At 40.2% G+C, this 12003-nt stretch overlaps 1 protein-coding gene across 4 annotated transcripts in view; it reads left to right on the forward strand.

Moving 5' to 3' along the window:
• KLHL20 (kelch like family member 20) overlaps positions 1–12003 on the forward strand; it is a 28173-nt gene that overhangs the window by 2364 nt on the left and 13806 nt on the right. For 3 of the 4 annotated variants that reach the window (XM_062602346.1, XM_062602347.1, XM_062602345.1), the window contains exon 3: positions 8140–8713. In XM_062602346.1, coding sequence (XP_062458330.1) covers positions 8140–8713 — 574 coding nt within the window. Of the gene's footprint in view, positions 1–8089; positions 8714–12003 lie in introns of those variants that run through there. The other variant, XM_062602344.1, reaches the window with a different exon arrangement.

Consider the following 12003-nt stretch of genomic DNA (forward strand, 5'->3'; position numbering starts at 1 on the left):
ATTGTCCTCTTACACAGATATGATAAATAACACAAATTGGTTTCTTAAGTGACTAGACAATTTCTTTTTATTTTTATTTTTATTTTGTTGTTGTTGTTGTTAAGCCCTGGCTAAGAGAATTATAATATAAAGTGTTCACTCTTAGTCTTTACTTAAATGTATTTATCTTTCTATATTTACAACACCGGAAGTCTCTAAATGAATGTGCTGTTGGAAAGAGTACAGCAGACAAGTTATCATGATTCTCCATACCCTGTTTACTATCCTATTTAAAATTCAGTATTTGACTACTGATTTAAGTGTGTGAAATAATCTGCCTGGGAATAAATTTAAGGGGCATTGTTTTTCCCCTTAACTGAAGAAGTTTAGTTGCTTTGCTGGGGTAAGGTCTTGGGTGAAAAGGAGATTTTGTTTTCAAATTATGAATGCCAGCTGCCTCAGTTCGAATGAGTTCAAGATGAAGCTGAAGTTTGATTCAGGGGAGTTTTTGCAGTGATTATGTTAAAAACATATCTGTTATATAGAGAAACAATTACCACAGTAAATCAGCTTGATGACAGGTTGGTGAACAGGGTTGTCTGCTAGTACTAGTTGCATTTCACTATCCAGTGGCAATCCCATGGAAAAACTTAACAGCAGATACATTTTTGTATTTGTGTGTGATACAAGCTGTGTGGAAGCTAAGTTTCCTGAAGTTCTATACCTCTAAATGAAGTAAAGACAACTCACACAAATTGCTCAGTCTGTCAGCACTCTTCAGGATGTTGAAAGCAAGGAAACTTTTATTAACAATAATTCTGTAAACAGTCATGTAGAAGTAGAAAATGAATTTTAATCATAGAAGAAATACTCTACGTATTAAATCTACAGCATTTGCGGAAACCATTAGCCCAGGTTCTATGTAAGAAGGCAATAAATGAATAAGTCATTTAAACCCTTAAAGAATGACACTGTATTGTTTAATTAAATGAACCTGTCAAGCACAACAAAAAAAAGGCTGTGCTGCTGTAGTTAAGCTAATGAGTAAACCTTGGGACATCACTGCTGTGAGGTTGTGTATTATTCAGTATTTTTGCCAAGATAAAAAATGTGGTTTAGAAAATGAGCTGTATGTGACTTTTACAGTGAGTTCCTTCTTTTAAGACGGATTAAGTAGCAGGTGAACTTTCTTCCATTTTAGTCTTCTACAATGTAGACTGTTTAAACATTAACCAGTGTAAAACCACAACTTTTCAGGTTCTTGTGTTGTACTCCATTTATCAAAATCTTTTTGCAAGATTACATAAAATAGGTGACTGGCTTGGCTTGTTTTCTTGTTTTCTATTTTTTTGTGTTCCTAATGGAAAAATGGAGGTTCTCAATTTTTTTTTTTTTTTTTGTCTGCTGTTTTCTGCATGTTGCATTGAGGAAGAGAATTGAAGTGCTGAAGTTCATGTCTTTTGTGGCTTTGTGGCCTTGGACTTGCTAGCATGGAAGTTGTGTCTGCTACTCAGGCTAGGTAGTTTTAGTGGTGAGCAGCAGCTGGGTGCTAAAATAATAGATGTTTTCTATTGTGGTGCTGATCCTGGCACTTCAGGCTTTGGGGGATTTTTTTAGATTTTATTTGGATAATGAGTGCAGAAAAGACCTTTGAGTACTTTTTGTTTTCTCTTCCTCTCTGGCAAAACAGGGTAAAGCGTAGATAACAAGTTTGACATATTTACATGCTTTTACTTCTGACCTAACTAGCTGATTACTGTACCTCAACATATTGTACTGCTGCAGTCTAGGCTTGTCAAGCAGAGATCTATCATAAGCTGTGGACTTCAGTTCTTGAATATGCTTGCATATTTTAAGGGCCTCTGTGTTGATTGTTAAAATTTGTTTGTTATTCTCCCACGTGTCTTAGCAGAAAATGATAAAAGATTCCTGATTGAATTTTAGGCTCCCAAATCTTCCTATAAAGTCCAGCTAAGCAAATGGTGGAGCACTTCCTTTTATCGTTTTATTCAGAGCTTTGCAGCCATTTAATATCACATGCAAGAGTCCTGTTAGATACTGCAAGAAGAGGGAAGTGAGACTTCGTCTGTACTCATTAGTAAGCATGGTGGCTTGGTATCAAATATGTACAGCATTCAGAGGATGGGAAGTACAATTTGAACAGAAAAGGAGTTGCAGATACTTCGGTCAAGGGTATAGTGGAGAAAACGCATTGATGTTGAAACAGGATTTATGTTGCTGTCCTGATTTCAGCTGGGACACAGTTAATTTTCTTCCTAATAGCTGGTGCAGTGCAGTGTTTCGGCTTTAGCGTGAGAATAATGCTGAACCCTGACTATTCTATGATTCTGTGTTCTAGCTGTTGCTAAAGTAGTGCTTACCCTGATCAAGGACTTTTCAGTTTCCCTTGCCTTGCCAGTGTGGAGGAGCACAAGAAGGCAGGAGGGAGCAGAGACAGAACACCTGACCCAACTAGCCAAAGGGGTATTCCATACCACAGCATATCATGCTCAGTATATAATATGGGGGAGTTGGCTAGAAGGGTCTGATTGCTGCTTAGGGATGGGCTGGGTATCGATCAGTGACTGGTGAGCAATTGTATTGCGAATTGCTTGTGTTTGCTGGCTTGGGGGGTGGGGTCCCCCTTTTAGTTTTATAACTCTCTCCTTGTTATTTCCCTTATTATTATGAGATTGTACTTTATTTTAGTTATTAAACTGTTCTTATCTTAACCTGCAGGTTTTGCATTCTTTTGATTCTCTTCCTCATCCTGCCTGGGGAGGGAAAAGTGGAGGGTGTGAGTGAGTAGTACCTGGTGCTATGTTTCCAGCTGGTCTGAACAATGACGCTTGCATTGAGAATGCAGTGACAGTTGGGGTAGGCTATACTTTCTCACTGTCAGGGAGCTGCAAGAGAGCATTGTTCTTCTGAAGGAAAAAGCAAGGCAGAGGGGACCTCTCAGTGAAGGGCGTAGTCCCACAGTACCTGAGTAAGGAGGGCAGGGCAAATCTGATGATCAGGGTCAGTCAGGAGTCTGGTGCTCATCAGGCAAGTCTGCAGTGATGAAGAAGGGCTTGAGGTCAAGCCAGGAAGCCTACTCAGCAGGTCAGTATCAGTGGAGTACAAGGTCAGGTGCAGATGTGCTCAGGCCAAGCACGAGGGCTTGAGCAGCTCCCAAGCAAAGTGGGGCGGTCCTCCTACCTCTTTCCTCTTCCTTGCAGCCTGATTCCAGGTTACAGCAGTGCTGTAGTGGAGGGGCCTTGAGCGCAGGCGAACAGACCATGCTGAGGGAGAGTTTTCAGACCCCAGCAGTGCGTTTGGGACCCTCGTGTGCACTTGAAGTTAACCAGTAGCTTGGACATAGCTCTTTCCCAAGATAAAATACAAAAGTCTTAGGAAGGTTTGGAAAGACTGCAGCAATAACTTCATCTTTCAGAGTATGGACATCCTCATTCTTGGTGAAACTGAGTTTTCTAGGATTGGTAAGTGGAAATCAAACTAAACAATGGAATAGGGACATATCATAGAAGCATAGAATGGTGTGATTTGGGTTGGAAGGGACCTTAAAGCTCATGTAGTTCCAATCCCCCCTGCCTTGGGCAGGGACACCCTCCAGTAGACCAGGTTTCTCAAAGCCCCATCCAACATTGCCTTGGATGCTTTTAGGTATGGGACATCCACAACATTTCTGGGCAACCTGTTCCAGTGCTTCACCACCCTCATAGTATAAATACGCAGCAGATCTTTGCTGCTCTCCTGTTGAGTAATGTAAAATACTGTTGCAGTCAGGTTTATCTGCTTGTTTGGGTGACTTGGTCTCATTGATAATGTGTATCTAGAACTTGCTGGCTAGGTAAGAAGAGGAATTGGTGGTATTTTTAATGATAACAGACTTTTAGCTAACTAATTCTTAGAGTATCAATTGTCACAGTAAAGCACTTCCATTTATATAGTTGCCAGTGGTGTTGTCACTTTTGTCACCAAAGGTATTGCATTTGGCCAGGCCAAATCAAAGGTCTTTGTTTTGGCAGTTTTGTAATCAGTATAGGAAATAATATATTCTTTGTGTATGTGTTAAATTCAAATCAAAGCGCTGACAGAAATTGCTACTGGTTTGGTTTGAATTTTCATTTGCTACTAGAATCTGTTGCTACTGAAATCCAGTAGTGATGTATGGTTTTGGATTTTAGTTGATGTTTTCAGTCTGAGACTTGTTCTGTTGCATAGGTCAGCCTATATTTTTTTTTTTTTTTTCTGAAGAGTGTGAAAGCTTGCTTATAATCTTATGCTAAACCAAAAACATATGTTAACCTAAACAAAACAAAAAAAACCCACAACAAAAAAAAGGCAGTCCAGTGACTTGGCAGTTAAGGAGCTCTAGGTCAGTATTAGAGAGAATTTTTTTTAGTTATGTTACTAGATATTTTTCTGAACTTTGGATGGATCTGCTATAAGCCCCTAGGACAGATGTTTTATAGATGTCTGTGTTAGTAAATAAAGTTTTGGCAAGTGGTGTAGCCTAGTAAAATGGAGGCAGAGCAGCGTGTTTATCTAGCTCACTTAGTGCTGCAGACTGCCTGTGTTCCCATTTGTACTTTGCAGCAGTGCGCTACAAAAACTGATCCTTTGTCAGCCCTTTCTTAATCCCATTGTATTTGCTGATTTCCCGAGCCCTGCATTTTGATGGAAGCTAATCCCACAATATCTGCATAGCTGGGTGTGAATCTTTTATCCTTGCATACACATTTCCTCTCTGATCCTCAACCCTTCTTAATCACCCTGAGTTCAGGAGCAGCTCTTAGCTTTGTGTGTGTGAGGCAGCTAGCCTGCCATGTGAGAATCAAGTGTTGCCTTCTGTCTTTCACACCTCTAAGCTACTGACTCATCATTTCATTCTCTATGCATATATATGCATAATGCATGCATAATGCAGTTCAATTATTATACCTGTGGACATGCTTGCTGTCAGTGTCCTTCTAATTCATGCTTTCATGCCTGTGTAAGCAGCAACCCACAGTGCTTAACATCAGGTATCTGATTTGATCCGGTATGAAAATTCCCAAGCTGTTGCATTACCCAGAGATAAGTTATGGATGAATGTGCTAATTTGTTTATTACTCTTTTTTTCCATCCTTTCAGTTTTCTTTAGTTATTAACCAGGACTTTCCTGAAGGAAGGAAGCTGGATGCAATGCAGGCGCCCAGATGAATGCTGATGGGAACAATGCAGGAACACCTCCAGATCTTACTAACCAGACTCTCTTTCAGTCAGTTTAAAGACTTGTTAAGCAGTCTCATTTGGGCAGAAGAATCCTGTTCTGTCCAGTCTTGGCTAGGAAGGACTACTGCCTAAATCTGGCCAGTCATGTGGCATAAGATGGTCTACCCCATTGCTTTGTGTCAACAGAGTCTTATGTGGTGGGATTGACAAGGTACACTGTATTCCTTGTGGCAGCATAGCCTTAATCTAATCTTTCTGTACTTAGAATCTGTGCCAGTCTAGAAAGTTCTGAGATATACTTTAGGGCTGTTTTTAGTGGGAGTTCTCTTTGAGGAAAGCCTACAGGTGTAGTAGAGGGATTTTGCTTTCTGGAAGCAGGTATCGTCTTGGACATAGGTCATCTCTTGTGGTATGTTAGTTACGTGGAATTTTTTTTTATTTGAAGAATGCTTGTTCTGTACTATTGTGATTTGACTGACCAAAAATTATTACAGTAAGTGTCTTAATAGGGCTCGTATTTTTCTTTTTTTCTCCCAGGGGTTGGTTTGACATAGCTTGAAGGCCCTGATGCACAGTAAAAATCTGTTTGTCTTGCTTGGCAAGAGCTAGATTCTGCAGGTGGATTTTTGTCACTAACTTTCTCCATCTCTCGGTAGAGGGTTTAAATTACTTGCCTTAGCTGCTGAGGCCATGAATGTAAGCTAATTAGGTAAATTGATCTTTATTCAATGTCTTGGGGGTGGGGGTGTAGGGGTACCATTAAACTTACTTTGTCTATGTTGCTGTGAGGAGAGCTTTGCACATTTTTCATGAGGAACTTGGCAGAGCTTTGAAAATGATTGTCAAACCCTACTAGGTGAATTTGGGTTGTGAGGGACAAGAGTGAGTGGAGGAGGGTGAGAGGCAGTATAACAGCAGAAGGCTTTGTTAGAGGTGTCAGAAAAGGAGAATGGTGATGGATATAAAAAAGATGGAATTGAGGTGAAACCCAAGGCATTTAAGGTGCAGAGGCTGAACGAGAGCAAGGAACAAAACCGGGAGGGGAGATCCAGCTGGTAATGGTCTGAAACATCGGAATATGATGACAGAGTGTATGGGGGGAATGAGAAAACAGGCTAAGATGCAAGTGAATAATTTGAACTGCTTCAAAGAGACTGGTTTCCCTGTGGTTAGAAAGTGCATTTGACATAATAATGAGAGGAAAAGATGTGAGTTACTTATTTTTAATTCTATCCTTCAAGCATGCTGCAAAATGCATTCAGCAATTGCAATGCAAAGTTAGATTTCTTTTTAACTCTTAATATGAACCAAGTGAGGTAGTGACAGCTCACAAAGGAGGTGGTAATGGATAGCATGTATTGGGTCTTTCAGTATATCTTCAAAGCTAGTGTACTAACTGTATAATTCATAACTATCAGTATTCTGATATTTTGTGCAGTATGCTTTAATTGATCTAAGTGGTGGTTTTCCTTTGAAGTGGGAAGAGGAAATAGTTTCCTTCATTTTCTTGATTTTCATAGTAATTGATATGTTACTGATGTTGATGCATCTTTTTTAATAATTGTGCATATGATATGTGGCAGAAATTCACATATGGTATGCTTGGAACATACAAAATGCCACCTCAGTTTTGTGTGTACTGATCTGCTTATTTAGTCTGATTGCTGAAAATAGAGTTGGGTTTAGTTCTTGTTTAGCACTGATTTCAGTCATAACATGTTGTGAAGCCTGGGGTGTAGGCAGATGTCTCTGCAAAGTGAGGTTTGAGATGTGTCATCTTGGTTCATCCCTGCAGAACTGCAGAAGGGTTTGAGGCAATACTGCATTCCCATTTGCTTCGGTTAGTGGAATATGTGGTGTGAAGTCTGATCTGTTGGTGCAGAGGCTGAACAGTGTTGTCATGTTGCTGTGCAGAGGGGTACTGCACCTGGGCTGTGGCAGAGCTGACATCTGCTCAGGGATGTGAGAGATAAAGGAAAGGTACCTGAACTTTCATAATGAAGAAGATCAACTAGTTAACACATTGCATGTGGAACTTGTAAGATAGTATGTTGTTCCTACTGTTTGCCAGAAACTTGGTTTATATATTCTCAAGTCATTCCTCATCTCTAAAGTCATCATCTTGACGTTATTTTCTTCCTTTTTCACTAGGCCGATAGTTGTAGATACTTTGATTGTTTTGACTTTTTCCTGATCAGTCTGATAATCCTGATTGCTTTCTGCAGTTCTTAGTATACCATTCTTGGGAAAGATTAACCTTCTTTTGAAATGTGTCAGGGAAGGTGGATTGAGTCAGAAGCCTCCATAATTCAAAAATAACTGAAGAGGTGATGATTAAATTGGTATTCTGTGAACCCAGAACACTCATGGTAGGCTGCAGGATATGTAAGTTACTGAAGTTTGTGTGACAGTTTAATATGTTCAGATATCACTGATGGGTGACCCTCTAAAAAACTGTAGGTAGAAGAACAGAAAAGTTTGGTTAAATCATGCAGCTGGAATTCTTCGCATTGGAAATCCATCTCCAGCTCTGTTAAAGAAAACTCAGGTGACAATGGGCAAGTGGGCTGATCTTTTCTGCTTTGAGTCACTCTCTGTGAAATGGGGATATTGCTTCTCTACCACACAAGGCTATTATGAGGTTCAGTTAATGAATATGTATGTGTACTTGGGTATTACAGCCATGTGTCATAGAAAGCATATAAAAGTAGGTATAAATATAAGCCTGTTGCAAGTTGACATTTGTTTACTTCTAGGTATGCTTTGGTTAGAGACAGATTCCTCTTTCACGTGATTGTGTGCTTGTTTCTGTGTTACAACAAGGAGCTACAAGCACTGCTGGTTTTGTGCTTGTAATCAATGAGAGCTGTAGAGCTTTGGCTTACAGTTGGTGGTAGATTAGTTGATGATGGTCCTGTCTTATGACTTCCTCTGCTGCAGGTGTAGCAGTACTCGACCAGGAGAGACCGGAATGGATGTGACTAGCCGCTGCACACTTGGAGATCCTAACAAACTGCCAGAAGGGGTGCCGCAGCCTGCTCGCATGCCCTACATTTCTGACAAGCACCCTCGACAAACCTTGGAAGTCATCAATCTTCTGAGGAAGCACCGGGAGTTGTGTGATGTGGTGCTAGTAGTTGGTGCAAAGAAGATCTACGCCCACAGGGTGATTCTGTCAGCCTGCAGCCCTTACTTCCGAGCCATGTTCACTGGGGAGCTGGCAGAGTCTCGACAGACAGAGGTAGTAATTAGAGACATTGATGAAAGGGCCATGGAACTGCTGATAGACTTTGCATACACCTCTCAGATCACTGTAGAAGAGGGAAATGTCCAGACCTTGTTGCCAGCTGCTTGCCTTCTCCAGTTGGCTGAGATCCAGGAGGCCTGCTGCGAATTCCTTAAGAGACAGTTGGACCCTTCCAATTGCCTGGGCATCCGAGCTTTTGCTGACACCCACTCATGCCGTGAACTATTGAGGATTGCTGACAAGTTCACACAGCATAACTTCCAGGAGGTAAGAAGCTAGTGTGTTGTAGTTAAGGTGTAAAATGTATGAATGTGTCCTGTGACAACTTTGAGCAGCTCTCATCTTGTGCTTCTTTCTAAATTCTGCCTTTACATTTGCTGTGTGCCCTAATAGTGGTGAGTACCAGTCATTAGGTAGGGAAGAAAGAGGAAAGAAGTACTTGTAAGACTGTGTTGTACTGATGGTTTGTATAAGATCCATAGTATTTCTTAAGTTGGGTGACAAGTGCTATGTGGAAGGCAAGGTTGCAGGTGTAGCTGGAGTTTGGCAGTGAATCTGACAGGACTGCATAATGGTATGACATTTCGTTCATATTTCAGAAATGTTCTGGATTCTATGTGATTGGAGGGGAGCCAGGTATTAAACGAAGGACAGCACATCAATAGAACCAAAGAAGTTTGATGTCGAGTTTAGGGATTGGAAAGGTGGGTGTATGGAAGAGCATACACCTACTTCAGTGGAGTCTTCAACTCCCTTGCTGTAGCAGAACTGGGGATTTGCATCTATTATTCAGCAGAAACTGTTTAGATTTTGTAGCTTGCCTTTCTAAACTCAAGTCTCTCTTCCTATGTTAATTCTGCCTAGATGATTTTTTTTTTTTTTCTGGGCTGGGGAATTGCCAGCAACGGGTTCAAGGAAGGATCAGCATAGTAGTTAAGAATTTTGGGAGCAGTAGTCTGAAAGAGTGGGTCTTTACTTTACTATTACACCCAGATGCAGAAAGGAGCCTAGTGCTTTTAAGTGGTGCCTTTCCTGAGCCCTTATTGGAAGGGTAAAAATTTGTGTGTGTTTGGGAACGAGCTGCTCTCTAGGAGTGCGCTTAGCATGGATGTCTTTTCCCCTGCTAAAAGAGATTAGCCTCTTGCCTCTTCTAGAAACTGCACTCTTCGATCCCTTGTAACATGTAGCCTGCTGTGGAGAAATCTCCTCTTTCTACCTTCTTCACAGGTAGATCTTTTCCAAAGGGGCTAACTCCGGTATCAATTCCTCATGCTCATTTAGTGTCCCCAGAGAAGCTGCAGTATGTAAATGCTGTGATTGATTGCAGCTTGCTGACTTTTCTTCCCCTGCAGGAAACAGATTGGAATTGTATTAATTTCAGTCAGTACTTAAGAAAAATATGAGCAGAAGCAAACACAATCAAACTTGACTGTTTGACACATTGAAGACAATACTTGGTATCTAACTGTAGGCACGACATCAGTTTACTCTAAAAGTTGCAGTTAAATACATCTTTCCTATCTGTAAAGGCTAGAAAATAGAATTTGCTGTTTAAGATGAGAGTTTGTGTTCTGCAGAATTTGGTGATTTCCCAAAAGCCCTACATGTTAGCTCCATTTCATGTGCTCAGTGCTTGCTCTGCATTTCGTTTCTTGCGCATTTTTTCAGGGGGGAGGAACAGGATGGTATAGCTATTTTATTTTTTTTTTCAGTGCTTGGTTGTTTTAATGGTTAGATCTGTGCTGCTTTTGTTATTACATGAGTAGGGCATGCTTACAAGTCTCTAAATAACTTTATAACAGCATAACAATTTTTGTTTAAAATGTTTTAGCATTAATACATGTAGCTGGCTATTAAGGGCTGCTTGCGATGGGGTTCTTTTCTTTTGTAGTCCCTCAAAAACAGCTTTCTGTCTGTCTTATCCCTGTTAAAACACAAAGCAAAAGTTTTGGACTCAAAACACTCCTCCTCAAAGATGATGCAAATTAAAATTGGCTTAACTGAATCACGGCTTCTGGAAAATAATTGCTTAGGTTAGAGCACTACTTTTTTTTTGGCCTGGGCAGGTTTTGATGTCCCTTTCAGTGACCTGGGAATTTTGCAGCTCTTCATCCTTAATGATAATTTCTTTGCTCCCACTGTTTCTCTGCAGACAATCTTAGTGATGCTGCTTGTTGGGATTGTGTTATATTCTGCCATTATTTTCCTTATGGAGGGTGGATTGATAATGTCTGATGGAAGCCAGTGATCTAGCTACTTAATCATCCTCTACTGTGGAGGCTGAGAACTGATAAAAATGTGCCTGCCTCTGCAGAGGCTGTACGCTCATCATTCCTTTGAGCTGGGCAGAAATGTGAGATGGGAATTTTCTGAATGACAATGTAAAATGTTAAGCACTAGGCATCAGGCCAATCCATGCAGTTACCCTGAATGCGGTTTGTATTGCTTAGTGTCCTCTGCTGCACTGACCTTTAGTTCTATTAATGTTTATGTGTATGTACCTGCATTATGTCATTAACTTCTTGGTAAAATATTTTTCCAAGTTTTCCATTCCCCTTAATTTAATTTGTTGCCTAAACCCCCTAGTTAATCTTGTAGACATAATGTGAAATGGTTCTGTTAACAACTCTGCTGTATATGAACAACTTTTGTATTTTTTTGTTTGGTCTCTGACACCTTTGTGAAGGGAAAAATATACTTGGGGATGAACAACATGTGCTTTGTATCAACAAACAAAAAATGCACTCTATATTGTATACTTTGACATCTGTTCTATTTGTAAAAGCAGCAGTGCACATGAATACTGTAGAGAAAATGAAGCCCATCCTATTCTTGTTTAGTAAGAAGTCAGTCTAGTAGACCACTAGTATTAATCAGGTAATTATTAGTGGCCTGATAATTAAGCCAAAATAAGCCAAAGCATTTAAAGTAATTTACTGTATAAACTAACAAGTTGCATAGAAGTAATGATTTGGTTTGCAGAAGTGCTTCCAGTACTTTGAGTTTTGTGAGGTTATCAATGGAGCTGAGTTTTCCGAGGGAGGATGGGAGTGTCTAGATGACTATCCTTAACTCGTAAATTTCCAGAGCCTCTGTTTTCAGGCTGCTTCATTTACAAACTGTCAGAGTGAAGTTCAGACATAAGCTAGTCAATGTAGAAAGGAGGGAGACTATGGAAAAATGCTGATAAAGATCTTTAATGACCAACCCAGTTCTTACTCTAAGGCTGAAGAAGTGTGGGTTAACCTGTTCCTGAAAGCCCATGGAATCCAAGAACAGTCTGGTAACTGATCTCATAGTTGTAGTCTTTTTTAACTGTATTTTCTGTTGTCAGTAACTTGCCAATTTTTATGTATCTGTTGAGTGCTTTTAAGTCATTTCTTTAGGTAGTTAAAAGGATTGCACAGCTGACTCCTGTTGAGATGGTTGTGTCAAGATATTTTTCTTTAATTTGTGCTTCAAATCGTGAAATAAGTCATGGAATTCTAATGTGCTCACAAATGATAAGAACAAGCCAATATTAAGTTACTTTTTGTCACTGAACCTCTTGGAGATTA

Source organism: Pezoporus occidentalis, unplaced genomic scaffold (genome assembly GCF_034315485.1).
Source record: "Pezoporus occidentalis ecotype Australia unplaced genomic scaffold, CSIRO_AGI_Poc_V1 ctg76, whole genome shotgun sequence".
In the NCBI taxonomy this organism is placed as follows: Eukaryota; Metazoa; Chordata; class Aves; order Psittaciformes; family Psittacidae; genus Pezoporus; species Pezoporus occidentalis.